General features: G+C 40.9%; 1 protein-coding gene across 2 annotated transcripts; it reads left to right on the top strand.

Moving 5' to 3' along the window:
- The first annotated feature begins 2,028 nt into the window (after window positions 1-2,028).
- On the top strand, window positions 2,029-20,681 carry si:dkey-248g15.3 (holotricin-3). Of its 2 annotated transcripts, none has more exons than XM_031829022.1 (5): window positions 2,029-2,137; window positions 19,541-19,585; window positions 19,835-19,845; window positions 19,932-19,958; window positions 20,362-20,681. In XM_031829022.1, the coding sequence occupies exons 2-5, from the start codon at window positions 19,573-19,575 to the stop codon at window positions 20,563-20,565; spliced, it is 255 nt and encodes an 84-aa protein (XP_031684882.1). In that variant the 5' UTR covers window positions 2,029-2,137; window positions 19,541-19,572; the 3' UTR covers window positions 20,566-20,681. The 2 variants fall into 2 exon arrangements, with proteins under 2 accessions (XP_031684882.1, XP_020343717.1); XM_020488128.2 differs by lacking the exon at window positions 2,029-2,137 and adding an exon at window positions 19,309-19,405.
- The last annotated feature ends 1,688 nt before the right edge of the window (window positions 20,682-22,369 follow it).

The raw sequence follows: 22,369 nt of genomic DNA on the forward strand, positions 1-22,369 counted from the left end.
TTAATGGTATCAGTTGCTTTTATACATGTCTTACTACATGAAAGTAATTCACGCTCAATAAACTCCCGTAGCTTATTTTTCAAATGTCCATGTTTCATTTCAAAATGTCTGTGCAAGAGAGTTAAATAAAGGTAAAATTTTTAAAATACTCAGGCGAGAAAAAAAACATCACTAAAATGTATAGCCCTGTTGGAAAATCTAAATGGACTGTTTGAAAATGTGAATCACATTTTTATTTGGCGTACCCCCGACAGCATTGCACGTACCCCTGTTTGGGAATAGCCGATTAAGTGTAATCAAACATTGGCCTAGATCAGAACATGCAAGTTTGAAATTGGTCACCTATTTCTACAATTTATCTTCTTAAAATGTAACTTTAAACCTAACCCTAACCAACTGCTAATCTTATGCCTAACCCTAAATTAAAACCAAAAAGGGCATTTTTGTTTTCATACATTTTTACGATTTAGACCATTTTTACTTTCTGGCTGTGGTAACTAGTGGAAACCTTTCAAATGTCAGGACAGGTGAGAACAAGTAGGCTAGTCTTGTTATATAAACTATGACCTCTTTAAACATCATTCACATGTTTAAAAAGACCTTGGGAATGTCGCCTGCCTTGTCACAGGCTGCATAGGATCACTGAGTTCCAGCAGGTGAAGTGAAGATGAAAAAACACTCACGCCCTGGTTCACAGCATGGTCACTACAGGGCTAGGCCCTCTTCCACATAGCCAATCTCTTCATGCAGGTATTCCATACCCACTTGCCCAACTGTTGAAAGTTGGCTTGCTAAAAAGATGGTTGCATACTTACAATAATAACTGCATTAAACAGCACATTAAAAGATTTGCAGTGACACTCAATTATAAATTGTTATGCATAACCTGCATGCATGATGAATTGAACTAGCTAAATATACAAATCAATTGAACTGTCCTCGACGGATTGCAATTTAGCAAGTCAAATTATTTTGATGACAAGAGAGCAAAATATTGCTAGCTATCTATACCTGAGATGTTGCAAGCCACGGTGGATGATTTGTCACATTCGTCAGGGTAAAACACTTTGGTAACTGTATCTGCTATAGGATAGATGGTGACTGCAGTGTGTATTATTGTAAGCTTATCTCAACTCTTTGACATATATGGCCATCAAAATGTAATTTGTGTGGAAATATGGCAAGTGAGGATGCATTTTACCCTCTAGGTGGAGTACTTGCTTTATCCTTCTGGTTGGTAGTGTAAACGCCTCACTTGCCATACTGCAGGTATTCACAGGCTTGCATCAATCAGCCTTTGTTTGCATGTTTTCATGCATAAGTCAATGTTGTCATATCATTGTTGATGAAGGAAAGACCATTTTATATATTATATATCATATTTATTGCCTATGATAAACCTTTAGAGATTCAACTGAAAGACACAACTAGGTTATGGGGTTAGAGAGCCCCGATGAGACCATTGTCACCGGTCTCATATGGGGCCATGGGTTAGCAGAGGTAGGTCTGATAAAGTGCTAAATAAACCAGCTCTCTGTCACATACTAAAATATTTACTAAACTAATAGTAGATTTCACATAAATGGAAAAAGCCACTGATGTTTCAGCAATTTGCATGAATTGTTAACTGTCAATCATGTTGTCAAAGACTAAAGAGATTATGGTTGGTTTTAGTGTTCTCTCTTGAGTTAAGGGAGTTGTTGATCATCTTTAGCTACAATTAGCTTATGCTCTTCCTTTTAAATGTACAGTATTAAGATGGGTGGGCCAAGTCAAGCTGTCCTCAGATGACTTCTTTCATCTTATCTTCTTTTTGAAATGTGCATCTCCTGGATCTTTAGGTTTGACATAGTTATGATGTCCTAATTTTGTCTTTATTTTCAACTACCTAATTTTCAACAGTCAGTATCATCATCATGACAACATTTAGGGTGGTACTCTCAGTCATTCAATTATCACTCATTGTCTCATCTCTCCGCCCTACTTTACCTGGCCAACAACAAACACCCATCCACCTGTAATCAAATTAGGACTGGGTGTGGTTATTTTATACTCTACCGATGTATCAAAACGCTCTATGTTATAAATACAAACTGAATATACATCTTATGTACAGTCTGTCAACATTCTGCACCAGGTAAGGCTTTCACTTTAATGTGAGAATGGCGGTGTTCTTATGCAATTCATGTTTATATGCAGAAAATTACTTTGATATTTACAAGGACAAGAAGATACCAGATTTTGATTTGATATACAGATTATTTTCAGTATATACTAATAATTTAAGGCATAACTAGACTATGGGGTTAGATAGCCCCAATGAGACCATTGTTACTTGTGTTACATAGGGCCATGGATTAGTGGGTCAGTCTGGTAAAGTGCTAAATAAGTCAGCTCTCTGTCACATACAAAAATATTTTATAGATTAGACCCAATAAGACAAGGATTTATCAGTAAAACTGTGTGTCTCATTTGTTTGCATCAATGATTGGTGTAGCCAAGCTGAAGTAAGGAGGACTTGGAGTTTGGTATCAGCCAGGCAATGTTTTCTTGAGATGAGAAGGGAATAATTACTTCCCATAGAAGCAGTGGCATGATGTGACAGGGAGATACATTTTCTGTACATTTCTATGTGGTGAGGTGGATACCCAGCTAGCACATAACGTTCTGAGAACCATATGTTTCTTAGAGCTTGGCAAGAGCATGGTTGTCCTATGATTATTTTGGATACAACCTTCCCACAACTTTCTGAGAATGGTGCAGGATAGTTGCATTTTATTTGGAACATTCTCAGCACATCTAAGGAAGATTGACAAAAACCTTGACAGAAAACGTTGTTTTCTTGGTATTGCATTACTTTAACCAGTGGTGGAAAAAGTACTCAATTGTCATGCTTGAGTAAAAGTAAAGATACCTTAATAGAAAATGACTCAAATAAAAGTGAAAGTCGCCCAGTAAAATACTACTTGAGTAAAAGTCTAAAAGTATTTGGTTTTAAATATACTTAAGTATTAAAAGTAAATGGAATTGTTAAAATGTACTTAAGTATCAATTGTAAAAGTATAAATAATGTAATTCCTTATATTAAGCAAAACAGACAGCACAATTGATTTTATTTTATTTTTGGCAGTTAGCCAGGGGCACACTCCAACACTCAGACATCATTTACAAACAAAGCATTTGTTTTTAGTGAGTCTGCCAGATCAGAGGCAGTAGGGATGACCAGGAATGTTCTCTTGATAAGTGTGTGAATTGGACCATTTTCCTGTCAAAATACTTTTGGGTGTCAGGGAAATGTTTGGAGAAAAAGTACTTTATTTTCTTTAGGAATGTGGTGAAGTAAAAGTAAAAGTTGCTCAAAATATAAATAGTAAGGTAAAGCGCAGATACCCCATAAAACTACTTAAGTAGTACTTTAAAGTAGTTTTACTTAAGTACATTACACTACTGACTTTAACAGAACGTTTCCTAAAAGTTCAAACATGGTTACATTTCATTTCAATTTGGTAATGTTCTAGGAACGTTCTCCAAATGGTTTGACATTGGAAGCGTTCTCAAATAGTTCAAAGTACGATAAGAAACAACGTTCTTCTGTGGCATTTCTGCACTTTAGCATAACGTTTCCGGCAGGTTTCCTCATGGTTCTCAAATTGTTCCGAGAGCGTTAAGAAAACGTTCCATACAAACCTCAAGCAAACTTAAATAACATTATAAGAATGTTATTTAAAAATATATGCATTCACTTCTCAGCATCAACAAAAATCTATCCTCGATGTTAAGTGTGTTCAGGTGTGTTGGCCGCACCCACTAATTGGCCACACCTGATCTTAATGAGTACTTGTTTCCTTTGGAATGGGATCTATTGAATAGACTAATATGAACAGCTTTGTATTCGTAAAAAATATGGCATGCTACAGTTGCTCCATCCTGGTGTTACAGGGACTAATTCCATGGATAGAGAACAGAAGATTATAAATTTGAATCTCACTGAGGCCATGTCCCAATAAAAAATACATGTTTTTCCTTGAATAATGCCTAAGGAAAATCATTTCCATGTGTCCCATCTGTGCTTGGAGTAAAAAAAACTAAATAAGTTAACCCCAAATAAGCTAGCAGTGTTATTAAAAACCTGATTAAAACATTCAGTGAAAGTTGTAAGGAAATATTCAAAAACCTCCAAATAACCTAGCATTTATCACGTTCTGACCTTAGTTCCTTTGTTTTGTCTTTTGTTTTAGTATGGTCAGGGCGTGAGTTGGGTGTGTTGTCTATGTTAGTTTGTCTATGATTTTCTATTTCTTTGTTTGGCCTGGTATGGTTCTCAATCAGAGGCAGCTGTCAATCGATGTCCCTTATTGAGAACCATATTAGTTAGGTAGCCTGTTTGCCATTGTGTTTTGTGGGTGGTTGTTTTCAGTCTTTGTGTGTCTACACCAGACAGAACTGTTCCGGTTGTTTCTTTGTTGTTTTGTTATTCAGTGTTCAGTTTACTTTATTAAAAGATTAACACGTACCACGCTGCGTACAAACATGCCCAGGGTCCCTGCTCATCTGCATGAACGTGCCTTAGGCATGCTGCAAGGAGACATGAGGACTGCAGATGTGGCCAGGGAAATAAATTGCAATGTCCGTACTGTGAGACGCCTAAGACAGCGCTACAGGGAGGCAGGATGGACAGCTGATCGTCCTCGCAGTGGCAGACCACGTGTAACAACACCTCCACAGGATCGGTACATCCAAACATCACACCTGCGGGGATAGGTACAGGATGGCAACAACAACTGCCCGAGTTACACTAGGAATGCACAATCCCTCCTTCAGTGCTCAGACTGTCCACAATAGGCTGAGAGAGGCTGGACTGAGGGCTTGTAGGCCTGTTGTAAGGCAGGTCCTCACCAGACATCACCGGCAACAACGTCGCCTATGGGCTCAAACCCACCGTCGCTGGGCCAGACAGGACTGGCAAAAAGTGCTCTTCACTGACAAGTCGCGGGACTACCTGGCATGATGACTCCTTGCTGTCCCCAGTCCACCTGGCCGTGCTGCTGCTCCAGTTTCAACTGTTCTGCCTGCAGCTATGGAATCCTGACCTGTTCACCGGACATGCTACCTGTCCCAGACCTATTATTTGACCATGCTAATCATTTATGAACATTTGAACATCTCAGCCATGTTCTGTTATAATCTCCACCCGGCACAGCCAGAAGATTTCTTCCTAGGTTTTGGCCTTTCCATGGAGTTTTTCCTAGCCAACGTGCTTCAACACCTGCATTGCTTTCTGTTTGGGGTTTTAGGCTGGGTTTCTGTACAGCACTTTGAGATATCAGCTAATGTATGAAGGGCTATATAAATACATTTGATTTGATTGTGTCTCACCCGGGGTGATGGTCGGATTCATGTTTATCATCGAAGGAATGAGCGCTATACCAAGGCCTGTACTCTGGAGTGGGATTGATTTGGAGGTGGAGGGTCCGTCATGGTCTGTGGCGGTGTGTCACAGAATCATCGGACTGAGCTTGTTGTCATTGCAAGCAATCTCAACACTGTGCGTTACAGGGAAGACATCCTCCTCCCTCATGTGGCACCCTTCCTGCAGGCTCATCCTGACATGACCCTCCAGCATGACAATGCCACCAGCCATACTGCTCATTCTGTGCGTGAATTCCTGCAAGACAGGACTGTCAGTGTTCTGCCATGGCCAGCGAACAGCCCGGATCTCAATCCCATTGAGCATGTCTGGGACCTGTGGATCGGAGTGTGAGGGCTAGGGCCATTCCCCCCAGAAATGTCTGGGAACTTCTAGATACCTTGGTGGAAGAGTGGGGTAACATCTCACAGCAAGAACTGGCAAATCTGGTGCAGTCCATGAGGAGGAGATGCAATGCAGTACTTAATGCAGCTGGTGGTCACACCAGATACTGACTGTTACTTTTGATTTTGACCCCCCCTTTGTTCAGGGACACATTATTCCATTTCTGTTAGCCACATATCTGTGGAATTTTTTCAGTTTATTTCTCAGTTGTTGAATCTTGTTATGTTCATACAAATATTTACACATGTTGCTGAGTTTATATATATATATATATATATCAAATCAAATTTATTTATAAAGCCCTTCGTACATCAGCTGATATCTCAAAGTGCTGTACAGAAACCCAGCCTAAAACCCCAATCAGCAAGCAATGCAGGTGTAGAAGCACCTGTATATATGTGTGTATGTATTCTATATATATATATATATTAGTCGCGGCAAAACGTTTTGAGAATGACACAAATATTAATTTTCACAAAGTCTGCTGTCTCAGTTTGTGATGGCAATTTGCATATAGTCCAGAATGTTATGAAGAGTGATCAGATGAATTTCAATTAATTGCAAAGTCCCTCTTTGAGATGCAAATGATTTGAATCCCAAATAAACATTTCCACTGCATTTCAGCCCTGCCACAAAAGGACCAGCTGATATCATGTCAGTGATTCTCTCGTTAACACAGCTGTGAGTGTTGATGAGGACAAGGCTGGAGATCACTCTGTCATGCTGATTGAGTTTGAATAACAGACTGGAAGCTTCAAAAGGAGTGTGGTGCTTGGAGTCACTGTTCTTCCTCTGTCAATCAAGGTTAACTGCAAGGAAACATGTGCCGTCATCATTGCTTTGCACAAAAAGGGCTTCACAGGCAAGGATATTGCTGCCAGTAAGATTGCACCGAAATCAACCATTTATCGGATCATCAAGAACTTCATGGAGAGCGGTTTAATTGTTGTGAAGAAGGCTTCAGGGCGCCCAAGAAAGTCCAGCAAGCGCCAGGACCGTCTCCTAAAGTTGATTCAGCTGCGGGATCAGGGCACCACCAGTCCAGAGCTTGCTCAGGAATGGCAGCAGGCTGGTGGGAGTGCATCTGCACGCAAAGTGAGGCAAAGACTTTTGGAGGATGGCCTGGTGTCAAGAAGGGCAGCAAAGAAGCCAATTCTCTCCAGGAAATCAGGGACAGACTGATATTCTGAAAAAGGTACAGGGATTGGACTGCTGAGGACTGGGGTAATGTAATTTTCTCTGATGAATCCCCTTTCCAATTGTTTGGGGCATCCGGAAAAAAGCTTGTCTGGAGAAGACAATGTGAGCACTACCAAATCAAATCAAATGTATTTATATAGCCCTTCGTACATCAGCTGATATCTCAAAGTGCTGTACAGAAACCCAGCCTAAAACCCCAAACAGCAAGCAATGCAGGTGTAGAAGCACCTGTATATATGTGTGTATGTATTCTATATATATATATATATATTAGTCGCGGCAAAACGTTTTGAGAATGACACAAATATTAATTTTCACAAAGTCTGCTGTCTCAGTTTGTGATGGCAATTTGCATATAGTCCAGAATGTTATGAAGAGTGATCAGATGAATTTCAATTAATTGCAAAGTCCCTCTTTGAGATGCAAATGATTTGAATCCCAAATAAACATTTCCACTGCATTTCAGCCCTGCCACAAAAGGACCAGCTGATATCATGTCAGTGATTCTCTCGTTAACACAGCTGTGAGTGTTGATGAGGACAAGGCTGGAGATCACTCTGTCATGCTGATTGAGTTTGAATAACAGACTGGAAGCTTCAAAAGGAGTGTGGTGCTTGGAGTCACTGTTCTTCCTCTGTCAATCAAGGTTAACTGCAAGGAAACATGTGCCGTCATCATTGCTTTGCACAAAAAGGGCTTCACAGGCAAGGATATTGCTGCCAGTAAGATTGCACCGAAATCAACCATTTATCGGATCATCAAGAACTTCATGGAGAGCGGTTTAATTGTTGTGAAGAAGGCTTCAGGGCGCCCAAGAAAGTCCAGCAAGCGCCAGGACCGTCTCCTAAAGTTGATTCAGCTGCGGGATCAGGGCACCACCAGTCCAGAGCTTGCTCAGGAATGGCAGCAGGCTGGTGGGAGTGCATCTGCACGCAAAGTGAGGCAAAGACTTTTGGAGGATGGCCTGGTGTCAAGAAGGGCAGCAAAGAAGCCAATTCTCTCCAGGAAATCAGGGACAGACTGATATTCTGAAAAAGGTACAGGGATTGGACTGCTGAGGACTGGGGTAATGTAATTTTCTCTGATGAATCCCCTTTCCAATTGTTTGGGGCATCCGGAAAAAAGCTTGTCTGGAGAAGACAATGTGAGCACTACCAAATCAAATCAAATGTATTTATATAGCCCTTCGTACATCAGCTGATATCTCAAAGTGCTGTACAGAAACCCAGCCTAAAACCCCAAACAGCAAGCAATGCAGGTGTAGAAGCATGGTGGCTAGGAAAAACTCCCTAGAAAGGCCAAAACCTAGGAAGAAACCTAGAGAGGAACCAGGCTATGTGGGATGGCCAGTCCTCTTCTGGCTGTGCCGGGTGGAGATTATAACAGAACATGGCCAAGATGTTCAAATGTTCATAAATGACCATTAGACCTGTGTTATGCCAACAGTAAAGCATCCTGAGACCATTCATGTGTGGTGTTGCTTCTCAGCCAAGGGAGTGGGCTCACTCACAATTTTGCCTAAGAACACAGCCATGAATAAAGAATGGTACCAACACATCCTCAGAGAGCAACTTCTCCCAACCATCCAGGAACAGTTTGGTGATGAACAATGCCTTTTCCAGCATGATGGAGCACCTTGCCATAAGGCAAAAGTGATAACTAAGTGGCTCGGGGAACAAAACATCCATATTTTGCGTCCATGGCCAGGAAACTCCCCAGACCTTAATCCCGTTGAGAACTTGTGGTCAATCCTCAAGAGGAGGGTAGACAAACAAAACACCACAAATTCTGACAAACTCCAAGCATTGATTATGCATTTATTATTTTCTAAATTCTTCAAGCTTTGTGAAGTTGGTTGTTGATCATTGCTAGACATTTTCAAGTCTTGACATATATTTTCAAGCAGATTCAAGTCAAAACTGTAACTAGGTCACTCAGGAACATTCACTGTCTTCTTGGTCATGTCATGGATCATTTAGCTATTTGATTTTGAACTTTAGGGTCCCTGTAGGAACAAAGAAATATATATATTTTTTTAATTGATAAAATATTGAATTTGGCCTTTACTACAATAGCTCATAGAAATTAATTGAATAACACATTCATAAATGGCAAAACATAAGGAATAAGGTTTTGAAGTGTCTGTCCTATATCTTAGAGATATAAGAAAGCTCAATAAATATATATATATTTTTTGGGGGACACGTACTGTACTTCACCCCTTTTTTTGTTGGCACAAAACGACATCCATACTTCATCCGGTGACTCCCATATAGAGCAAAACGGAGAACACCATCTTTCCATGGAACATTACTAATGTTTTCTTGTGGTTTTTATGGAAAGTTTTCTTAATGATTTCAGAACAGGACTATTTAAATAGAACCATAAGGAAACCTGAAATACAAAAATTCCCACAGAAGAATGTTTTCTTAATGTTCTCATAAAAATGAGAACATGACCTTAAATAGCACCATGATGAAACCTGTAGAAAACGTTATGCTGAATTTCGAAGATTTTCCTGAGTTACAGTTCACATAAGGAAATCAGTCAATTGAAATAAATGAATTAGGCCCTAATCTATGGATTTCACATGACTAGGCAGGGCGCAGCCATGGTTTGGCCTGGGAGGGCATAGGCCCACCCACTTGAGAGCCAGGCCCACCGACTGAAGAGCCAGGCCCAGCAAATCAGAATTTGTTTTTCCCCACGAAAGGGCTTTATGACAGACAGAAATACTCAGTTTCATCAGCTGTCTGGGTAGCTGGTATCAGACGATCCCGCAGGTGAAGAAGCCAGATGTTGAGGTCCTGGGCTGGCATGGTTACACATGGTCTGTGGTTGTGAGGCTGGTTGGACGTACTGCTAAATTCTCTAAAACGACATTGGAGATGGCTTGTGGTAGAGAAAGGAACATTACTTTCTCTGGCAACAGCTCTGGTGGACATTCCTGCAGTCTGCATGCTAATTGCACGCTCGCTAAAAACTTGAAACTTGAAGTCTATATCATTGTATTGTGTGACAAAACTGCACACCTTAGAGTGGCCTTTCATTGTCCCCAGCACAAGGTGCACCTGTGTAATGATCATGCTGTTTAATCAGCTTCTTGATATGCCACACGTGTGAGGTGGATTGATTATCTTGGCAAAGGAGAAATGCTCACTAACAGGGATGTAAACAAATTTGTGCACACGTTTTGAGAGAAATAAGCTTTTTGTGAGGATGTCAAATTCCTGGGATCTTTATTTCAGCAAATGGAACATGAGACTAACACTTTACATGTTGCGTTTATATTTTTGTTCAGTATACAACCATGAGGAAACCTGTAGAAAACATTATGCTGAAGTACTGAAATTTCAAAAGAGGAACGTTGTTTCTTAATGTTCTCTGAACAATTTGATAACATTACTTTAAATAAAACCATGAGGAAACGTTATGCTGAAGTACTGAAATTCCAACCTAAGAAACATATGGCTCTCAGAACGTTATGTGCTAGCTGGGTATCCTGCTCCATTCCCAGAACATTGTGGGCAGATTGTATGCAAAATAACCTTAGGACAACCACTCTCTCATTAAGCTCTAATAAACATATGGTTCTCAGAACGTTATGTGCTAGCTGGGTCTCTAGGGATTTGCAAACCTGTATTGTGCAATATTCTTCCAGCTCTGTCATGTTGGTTGTTGATCATTGCTAGACAGACATTTTCAAGTCTTGACATGTATTTTCAAGCAGATTCAAGTCCAAACTGTACTGAGGCCTCTAAGGAACATTCATTGTCTTCTTGGTCATACCATAGATCATTTAGCTATTTGATTTTGAGATTTTGGACCTCTGTAGGTATACAACAAAAAGATTTAACAATTATTTGATCAAATATAGAATTTGTCCTTTACTACTATAACCCATAGACATGCATTGAATAACACATTCATAAATGGCAAAACAAACAGTAAAAAGAAATGATCATAAAGAACACGGTTTTGAAGTGTCTGTCCTATAACTATGATATAAAAAAGCTCAAGAACTATTATATGTATTTTTTGGGACAGGTATTTAACCCCTTTTTTGGGCGGGCGGCACAATTTTACTTCCTTACTTCCATAATTTCTTAAAGACGATACCAGGTTACCTTCAGATATGTCCCGTGACACTCATGGGGGTCGTAGAGCAAAATGGAGAACACCATTGTGGGAGTGTCCCCTTTCCATATTGGGGTCATATTAGTTTGTAGCCCAAACGGTTCACACATCGATGGTACCAACTTCAGACAAGTCCCGTGGGGCTTGTGGGGGTCGTAGAGCAAAACGGAGAACACCATCGTGAGAGTCTCATCTTTCCATAGAACGTTACTAATATTTTTGGGGACACGTCTGGCATTGCAGGATTTGAGTCCCTGGCGGCGTAGTGTGTTACTGATGGTAGGCTTTGTTACTTTGGTCCCAGCTCTCTCTGGATTTTTGCTCACCGTTCTTGTGAACATTTTGACCCCACGGGGTGAGATCTTGCGTGGAGCCCCAGACCGAGGGAGATTATCAGTGGTCTTGTATGTCTTCCATTTCCTAATAATTACTCCCACAGTTGATTTCTTCAAACCAAGCTGCTTACCTATCGCAGATTCAGTCTTCCCAGCCTGGTGCAGGTCTACAATTTTGTTTCTGGTGTCCTTTGACAGCTCTTTGGTCTTGGCCATAGTAGAGTTTGGAGTGTGACTGTTTGAGGTTGTGGACAGGTGTCTTTTATACTGATAACAACTTCAAACAGGTGCCATTAATACAGGTAACGAGTGGAGGACAGAGGAGCCTCTTAAAGAATAAGTTACAGGTCTGTGAGAGCCAGAAATCTTGCTTGTTTTTAGGTGACCAAATACTTATTTTCCACCATAATTTGCAAATAAATTCATTAAAAATCATACAATGTGATTTTCTGGATTTCTTTTCTCATTTTGTCTGTCATAGTTGAAGTGTACCTATGATGAAAATTACAGGCCTCTCTCATCTTTTTAATTGGGAGAACTTGCACAATTGGTGGCTCACTAAATACTTTTTTGCCCCACTGTATTTATTTATTCTTTATTCTTTATTCTGTATTTATTTATTCTTTCCACCACCCCTACCTCTTCGGAGGACCAAAATAAACTTTTTATTTTGTTGTTTCATGTAAATTTGTTTTTTTATTACATAACAACTATTAATGAATTTGATATCCATGCAGCCACATCTAGATATATAGTACTTATACATTGTACATTGTTTTCAATCATAACTATTATAGAACATTAGCTTTTAAACCCACCCCTCAGCTACTCTCAGTCCATCCCACCTATCTCCATAAACCCACCCCTCAGCTACTCTCAGTCCATCCCACCTATCTCCATAAACCCACCCCTCAGCTACTCTCAGTCCATCCCACCTATCTCCATAAACCCACCCCTCAGCTACTCTCAGTCCATCCCACCTATCTCCATAAACCCACCCCTCAGCTACTCTCAGTCCATCCCACCTATCTCCATAAACCCACCCCTCAGCTACTCTCAGTCCATCCCACCTATCTCCATAAACCCACCCCTCAGCTACTCTCAGTCCATCCCACCTATCTCCATAAACCCACCCCTCAGCTACTCTCAGTCCATCCCACCTATCTCCCTAACCCCACCCCTCAGCTACTCTCAGTCCATCCCACCTATCTCCATAAACCCACCCCTCAGCTACTCTCAGTCCATCCCACCTATCTCCCTAACCCCACCCCTCAGCTACTCTCAGTCCATCCCACCTATCTCCATAAACCCACCCCTCAGCTACTCTCAGTCCATCCCACCTATCTCCATAAACCCACCCCTCAGCTACTCTCAGTCCATCCCACCTATCTCCATAAACCCACCCCTCAGCTACTCTCAGTCCATCCCACCTATCTCCATAAACCCACCCCTCAGCTACTCTCAGTCCATCCCACCTATCTCCATAAACCCACCCCTCAGCTACTCTCAGTCCATCCCACCTATCTCCATAAACCCACCCCTCAGCTACTCTCAGTCCATCCCACCTATCTCCATAAACCCACCCCTCAGCTACTCTCAGTCCATCCCACCTATCTCCATAAACCCACCCCTCAGCTACTCTCAGTCCATCCCACCTATCTCCATAAACCCACCCCTCAGCTACTCTCAGTCCATCCCACCTATCTCCATAAACCCACCCCTCAGCTACTCTCAGTCCATCCCACCTATCTCCATAAACCCACCCCTCAGCTACTCTCAGTCCATCCCACCTATCTCCATAAACCCACCCCTCAGCTACTCTCAGTCCATCCCACCTATCTCCATAAACCCACCCCTCAGCTACTCTCAGTCCATCCCACCTATCTCCATAAACCCACCCCTCAGCTACTCTCAGTCCATCCCACCTATCTCCATAAACCCACCCCTCAGCTACTCTCAGTCCATCCCACCTACAGTATCTCTGTAAACACACCCCTCAGCTACTCTCAGTCCATCCCACCTATCTCCATAAACCCACCCCTCAGCTACTCTCAGTCCATCCCACCTATCTCCATAAACCCACCCCTCAGCTACTCTCAGTCCATCCCACCTATCTCCATAAACCCACCCCTCAGCTACTCTCAGTCCATCCCACCTACAGTATCTCTGTAAACCCACCCCTCAGCTACTCTCAGTCCATCCCACCTACAGTATCTCTGTAAACCCACCCCTCAGCTACTCTCAGTCCATCCCACCTACAGTATCTCTGTAAACCGCCCTCTTAAGATTTTCATGTTCCATATATTTTTCAGCTGTGCTGTTTCACATACATACTCTCTCACCACGTTCTAAGACACATATGATTCTCAGAAGGTGATGTGCTAGCTGGGTAAACTCTTTACTCTTTGACAACATGATTGGCAGTTGTCAATTCATACACTAGTTAAATAAAGGTTAAAAAATATGTTTTTATGAGGAAGTTGTAGATCATGGATTCACAAAATTGCTGAAACATCAGCTGCTCTTTCCATTTCTATTAAATCAACCTACTCCAATGCAATTGGAGTTTTACACCTCAAAAGACATTTCATTTTTTAAAGTTTTAAAGGTATTTCTGTTGGAACGAGGTTTGATGTTCTCTCAGGTTGCAAATTGCCTAAGGCCAGGGCGTCTCACCCATAACTATATACACCTCACCACTGAGAAATGTAAATAATTTCTCTCTCTCCTTCACTGCTTCTTTGGCGAGTAATCACGCCCTTCTCGTCTCAAGAGAACATTCCCTGGCTGATACCAAACTCCAAATCTTCCTTAAATTGATAGTATAGGCCTATACTCCAAATATTCTGTATATCAAATCAAAATCTGGTATTTATATGGCAGCAGCTACTCTTCCTGGGGTCCGACAAAATTAAGGCAGTTATACAATTTTAAAAACATTACAATACATTCATTACAGAATTCACAACACTCAGTGTATGCCCTCAGGCCCCTACTCAACTACCACGTAGATACAACACAAAATCCATGTGTACATGGATGCATGTGTATACATGTGTCTGCATGTGGCTGTGCCTATGTTTGTGTTACTTCACAGTCCCTGCTTTTCCAGAGGTATATTTATATATATATAGAGGTATATAAACACACCTCTGGAAAAGCAGGGACTGTGAAGTTACACAAACATAGGCACAGCCACATGCAGACACACACATTGTCACACCCTGACCATAGTTTGCTTTGTATGTTTCTATGTTTTGGTTGGTCAGGGTGTGATCTGAGTGTGCATTCTATGTTGGATGTCTTGTTTGTCTATTTCTATGTCTGGCCTGATATGGTTCTCAATCAGAGGCAGGTGTTAGTCATTGTCTCTGATTGGGAACCATATTTAGGTAGCCTGGGTTTCACAGTGTGTTGGTGGGTGATTGTTCCTGTCTCTGTGTTTTGCACCAGATAGGGCTGTTTTTGGTTTTCCACGTTTATTGTTTTGTAGTGTTCGTGTTTATCTTTTTGTTATTAAACATGAATCAAAGAAACCACGCTGCATTTTGGTCCGCCTCTACTTCACCACAGGAAAACCGTTACACACATGATGACATGTACACATGGATTTTGTGTTGCAGATATGTGGTGGTGGAGTATGGGCCTGAGGGCACACACTATATATATGATTCTACTGCTTGCACCATTTACCTGATGTGGAATAGAGTTCCATGTAGTCATGGCTCTATGTAGTACTGTTCACCTCCCATAGTCTGTTCTGGCCTTGGGGACTTTGAAGAGACCTCTGGTGGCATGTCTTGTGGGGTATGCATGGGTGTCTGAGCTGTGTGCTAGTCATTTAAACAGACAGCTCGGTGCTTTCAACATGTCAATTTGCTCTCACAAATACAAGTAGTGATGAAGTCAATATCTCCTCTACTTTGAGCCAGGAAAGATTGATGTGCATATTATTAATGTTTGCTCTCTGTGTACATCCAAGGGCCAGCCGTGCTGCCTTGTTCTGAGCCAATTGCAATTTTCTTAAGTCCATTTTTGTGGCACCTGACCACACGACTGAACAGTAGTCCAGGTGCAACAAAACTAGGGCCTGTAGGACCTGCTTTGTTTATAGTGCTGTTAAGAAGGTAGAGAAGCCATTTATTATGGACAGACTTCTCCCCATCTTAGCTACTGTTATAGCAATATGTTTTGAACATGACAGTTTACAATCCATGGTTACTCCAAGCAGTTTAGTCACCTCACCTTGCTCAATTTCCACATTTTATTACAAGATTTAGTGTTCAGTGAATGAGTTGTCCCAAATACAATGCTTTTAGTTTTAGAAATATTTAGGACTAACTTATTCCTTGCCACCCATTCTGAAACTAACTGCAGCTCTTTGTTAAGTATTGCAGTCATTTCAGTTGCTGTAGTAGCTGATGTGTATAATGTTGAGTCATCCGCATACATAGACACACTGGTTTTACTCAAAGCCTGTAGCATGTTGTTAATAAAGATTGAAAAAAGTAAGAAGCTTATCAGGGCAATTCTATTGAGTGTCATCTGTTACGAGCAAGTTATTAATTTCATGGACCTTGTTTCTTAAGCAACATATGTTAACGTGGGCTATTTTGAGCACTTTTCTGGGATGCTTGCTTGTTTTCATTGCTTTACTGGGAAGCTTAGCAGAAGTATATATTCTAGTATATATGTTATTTATGTTAGTTGGACTTCCTACTGGGGCACACCGCCTCAGTGCTAACAGCATAAACCTGGTTCATAGACACATGATTGCTGCATACAATAGCTGTAGGATCAGCAGAGGCATTCAAGGCAATTAGAGGGACATAAAATAGATTACTTACATTGTGTCTACCAATGCCCCTGGTATAATGTACATTTGCTAAAGCATTATGATGACTCAGTGACACAATGGTAGGGATTAACTGAGAGGGGCTTGGGTCATTGGTACCTTCTTGTCCTTGTGAATATCAAAGTTAGTTTCTGCATATACAGTGCATATCATAAGTATTCACCCCCCTTGAACTTTTCACATTTTGTTGAGTCAAAGTGAGATTTAAATGGATACAATTAAAAAATGTTGTCACTGATCCACACAAAATAGCTCATGTCTAAGTGAAAATAAAATTTTGTTTAAAAAAAAATAATGAATACAAAATAAACTACTAAAATGTCTTGGTTACTAGCTTTGTTGTGGCTAGCCTAAATAAGTTCAGGATTGAAATAGTGCTTAAGGAATCATATAAGTTGCATGGACTCACCCTGGATTTTGAATGACCACCCCATATCTGTACCCCACACAATTATCTGCAAGGTCCCTCAGTTGAGTAATGTATTTCAAGCACAGATTCAACCATAAAGACCAATGGGCTTTTCCAATGCTGTGCAAAGAAGGACACCTATTGGTAGATAGGTAAAAAAAAAAATAGGCAGACACTACCATGCTCAAAGGGATATTCAAAGTTATTAATTAGACTTTAGATTGTGTATCAATATACCCAGTCACTGCAAAGATACAGTCGTCCTTCCTAACTGATTTGCCAGCAGAGGAAGGTAACCACTCTGGGGATTTGAGGCAAAAGGTGATTTTAAAACAGTAACAGAGTTTAACGGCTGTGATTGGAGAAAACTGAGGACGGATCAAAAACATTTGTTACTCCACAATACTAACCTAAATGAAAAGGAAGCCTGTACAGAATAAAAAAATATTCCAAAAACATGCATCCTGTTTGCAACAAGGCACTAAACATGTAATGCTGCAGAAATGTGCCAAAGGAATTCACTTTTTGTCCTGAATAGAAAGTGTTTTGTTCTGGGGGAAATTCAACGCAACACATCACTGAGTACTACTCTCCATATTTTTAAGCATGGTCGTGGCTGCATCATGTTATGGGTATACTTGGCATCGGCAAAGACTAGGGAGTTTTCAGGTTACAAAAAAAAACAGAATGAGTTAACCACAGACAAAATCCTAGAGGAAAACCTGGAGCAGGGGTGGCAGGGTAGCCTAGTGGTAAGAGCGTTGGACTAGTAACCGGAAGGTTGCAAGTTCAAACCCCCGAGCTGACAGGGTACAAATCTGTCGTTCTGCCCCTGAACAGGCAGTTAACCCACTGTTCCTAGGCTGTCATTGAAAATAAGAATTTGTTCTTAACTGACTTGCCTGGTTAAATAAAGATAAAATAAAAATAAATTTCAACCAGACACTGTGAGACAAATTAACCTTTCAGCAGGACAATAACCAAAAACACAAGGCCAAATATACACTGCAGTTGCTTACCAAGAAGGCAGTGAATGTTCCTGAGTGGCCTAGTTACTGTTTTGACTTCAAATTGCTTGAAAATAAACATGACCAAAAGTATATGGACACCTGTTCGTCGAACATCTCATTCCAAAATCATGGGCATTAATATGGAGTCGGTCCCACCTTTGCTCCTATAACAGCCCCCACTCTTCTGGGAAGGCTTTCCACAAGATGTTGGAACATTGCTGCGGGGACTTGCTTCCATTCAGCCAGAAGAGCATTTCTGAAGTCGGGCATGATGTTGGGCGGTTAGGCCTGGCTTGCAGCCAGCGTTCCTATTCATCCCAAAGGTGTTCGGTGGGGTTGAGGTCAGGGCTCTGTGCAGGCCAGTCAAGTTCTTGCACACTGATCTCGACAAACCATTTCTGTATGGACCTCGCTTTGTGCATAGGGGCATTGTCATGTTGCCACAAAGTTGGAAGCACAGAATCGTCTTTGTACGCTTAGAATTAAGATTTCCCTTCACTGGAACTAAGGAGCCTGAACCATGAAAAACAGCCCTAGACCATTATTCCTCCTCCACCAAACTTTACAGTTGGTACTATGCGTTGGGGCAGGTAGCGTTCTCCTGGCATCCGCCAAACCCAGATTCGTCCGTCAGACTGCCAGATAGTGAAGTGTGATTCATTACTCCAGAGAACATGTTTCCACTGCTCCAGAGTCCAATGGTGGCGAGTTTCACACCACTACAGCCAACGCTTGGCATTGCACACGGTGATCTTAGGCTTGTGTGTGGCTGCTCGGCCATAGAAAACAAATTTCATGAAGCTCCCGATAAACAGTTCTTATATTGATGTTGCTTCCAAAGGCAGTAGTGAGTGTTGCAATCAAGGACAGACGATTTTTACAGGTCCCATTCTGTAAACTTGTGTGGCCTATCACTTTGTGGCTGAGCGGTTGTTGCTCCAAGACTTTTCCACTTCACAATAACAGCACTTAAAGTTGACCTGGGCAGCTCTATCAGGGCAGATATTTGACAAACTGACTAGTTGGAAATGCCATGTTGAAAGTCACTGAGCTCTTCAGTACAAGCCATTCTACTGTCAATGTCTATGGAGATTGCATTGCTGTGTGCTCGATTTTATACACCTTTCAGCAACGGGTGTGGCTGAAATAGCAGAATCCACTCATTTGAAGGCGTGTCCACATACTTTTGGCCATGTAGTGTATCAAGAAAAGTTTTTTTTTGTCAAGTTCCTTAAATGCGCTAAGAATTACATAAAAACAAACAGCTATCCTGCACCATTCCCAGAAGATTGTGGGATGGTTGTATGAAAAATAATCATAGGAAAACCACACTCTCACCAAGCTCTATGAAACAAAGCTGGGTAGATTGCTGCTTTCATCATCAATCTTCAGGTTTGACATAATTATGATGTCCCTGTTTTGTCTTTGTTTTTAACCACCTCGTTTTTAACTGTCAGTATCATTACCATGCCAATATTTTGGGTCACCTATCATCTCATTTCTCCGCCCTGCTTTTTCTGTCCGACTACAAACACCTTTCCACCTGTAATTAAAAGGACTGGGTGTGGTTTTTACATACTCGACACTCTCTTATAAATACAGACTGAAAATACAGTTTATGTACAGTCCTTCAACCTCCAGTACCAGGTGAGGCTTGCTTTAATGTGTAAATGGATGGGTTCTTATGCAACTCTTGTTTATATGACGAAAGTAACTTTGATATTTACAAGGATAAGAAAATACCGGATTTTAATTTGATATACTGATTATTTTGTCCAACAGTGTGATTTCAGTGCCAATTCTTGTCTGAGAAAATGAGTGATCCAGGTAAGTGTTGAAGTTGTTCACTTCATTTACTGTATTATGTGCACTGAGGTTTTAAATGAATATGTAGTTATGTAGTTTCACAACTCAACCCTGAAGTTGAGAATATATTGCATTGACATTGCATTTACAATTTCAAGGAGTAGACTAGTATGGCCATACATGCTTTCTCGATGCTTAATGGGAAACAATGACAATGCATTCCTCTATTATTTGAATGACTTCAAAATATTCCTTACTTTTTATCCACAGCAAAGAAACCGGTAAGTTAGTTAACTTACTTTTCAAATACAGAAAATACCTTCAGACATTTGTGCTATGTGTTTGACATAATGTGTTGTTGTTCCAGGCGGAGTCCACACCTGGGACTGATGATGTAAGATATCTGCATTATTTGTCTATCTCTGCTTCTTTACTTCAGTCAACTCAGTCTTAAAAAACTTTTCAAATCAAGCGAAGTAAAGAACAAAATTATTTTCTAGCTTGCTATATCTTAGATCCCAGTGTTGTCCTGGTGGATGTAAACAGAATACTGTCTGTTTCACAGGGCTCCGGAGGAGAGGGCAAGGGAGAGTTAGGAGGCTTACAAAACAATAGTTCATACACATTAACGTAATAACATTTCGGAAACACCCCAAAAAATGGAATTTAGATTTTCACATGTCAGGGTAATGGGTGTAATCGTTGAGACAATTGAAGGGGAAACATTTCCATTCATAAAGGAAAGGTTTTCCGATACCAATAGGTGAGTCTAGTAATGTTATTTTTGTCATTTCCAGGGGAAGAAGGGAAAAGGTGGAAAAGGGGGACACGGCCATGGGCATGGAAAAGCCGGGGAGCATGGAGGAGATCATGGAGGCGACCATAAAGGAAAAGGAGGCGAGCATAAAGGAAAAGGAGGCGAGCAAGGAGGAGATCATGGAGGCGACCATAAAGGAAAAGGAGGTGACAACGGAGGAAAAGCAGGTCGTGGAGGACATTAAAGATTTAATCATGCACCATTTGTATCTGTTTCATCACGGTAGCTATTAAGGAAAAAACATGTTGAGCGATTTATTAAAGTTGACAAATCTCGAATAAAACCTACTTATAAAACAGAGTCATATGTTTATATAACTTCTTAATGCATAATAATCATGCAATTCAATGAACATTTTACAAAATAGAAACACAAAAATTATAGCAAAATGTGTCTTTTTTTGCCATCTAAATAAGTCACTATATGTCAGAGTCATCGAGATACTATCATACTACACCATTCCTGTGTAGCCCATACCAGAACAACACATCAAACATTCAGTGAAGGACAGCTCAACGCCATTTTTATCATTTTACTCACATACAGAACATTAACCAACGGGGTAGTAATAAACCCGGAACAATGACCATGTATGTCCCTGAGTCTTGGAAATATAATAATATATATATCTGCAAACTGTTGGCTAGACAGCACGTGCCAATACCAGAGTGAGCACATTCGCTATATAACGCACAAAAAAATCTGAGTTGAAAATGCGATGGAAACAATTTACTTGTATTTGACTGCAAAATATATTTTTTTGTGCACTACGTCATCACGCACAGACTTTTATCAGCAGCAAATAAATTTGATGGAAAAAGATCTGTGGTGGGAAAATACTTATATTTTATGTAAACGGATTTAAAAACATATTCGCATAAAAATCTGTCGCCAATTGGATAGAAAAATAACTCGTTTTCAACAAAGCCCACAAAATAGGCTACTAATTCCAGCCTGAATCGATAAATGAATGGTCGGCTAATGCCGCGTTCAAAGCGACTGGGAACTCAGAAATCTCAGACTTCCAACCTTAGTGTCATGACGTCGGTGAGCTTCAAATCGGAAAGTCAGATCTCTAGAAAAAGGCCAGATTTCCCGAGTTGGATTACCGTTCAAACCGATTTTTCCCAGTCAGCGCTTGTTTTTTTGTTGTGGAGTTCCCAGTTAAAAGCACTGAAGTCGAGGATTTCCGAGTTCCCAGTTGTCTTGAAACCACCATAAGGCAAGGCAATAATAATTGCGTGCTCCGTCTTCGACTTTGTCATCGATTGACAAATTGCTATAACGTATGTGGTTAGCCGATACTTAAAATACCTATCCACGCGTTGTAAGATTTGTCAGGCATAAGCAACGTCTAAGCGTAGGAACGCAGCCACAGTAAAATAGCCAATTTCCTCAAATTTCCTGGAATGTTTGTACACAGATAACATGTATATATTTTAGTTCAGTTGAACAAAACATGACAAAAGTGTCTTGCACATGTCTATGAAAAAGTACAGTATAATAACCTAAAACACATGTTAAGTGTCTCATTGCTATGGAAACAAGTCTTCCACAATCTGGGATGTTGCTTCATACAAACAATATGACAGAAGAAAAAAAAGCTGATCAAATATTATCCATCCATGATATCATAATATTTATAAAACATTCACAAATATCAAAGCTTATCACTAAGCTAAGGATCCTGGACAAAACACCTTCCTCTGCAACTGGATCCTGGACTTCCTGACGGGCTGCCGCCAGGTGGTAAGGGTAGGTAACACATTTGTCACGCTGATCCTCAACACAGGGGCGACTCCTGTACTCCCTGTTCACTCATGACTGCATTGCCAAGCACGACTCCAACACCATCAGTAAGTTTGCAGATGACAACAGTTGTCATTGACGGTGATCAGGCCTACGAGAAAGCCTATAGGGAGGCGGTCAGAGACCTGGCCGTGTAGTGCCAGGACAACAACCTCTCCCTCAACGTGACTAAGACAAAG

This window comes from Oncorhynchus kisutch, linkage group LG7 (assembly GCF_002021735.2).
Source record: "Oncorhynchus kisutch isolate 150728-3 linkage group LG7, Okis_V2, whole genome shotgun sequence".
Taxonomy (NCBI): Eukaryota; Metazoa; Chordata; class Actinopteri; order Salmoniformes; family Salmonidae; genus Oncorhynchus; species Oncorhynchus kisutch.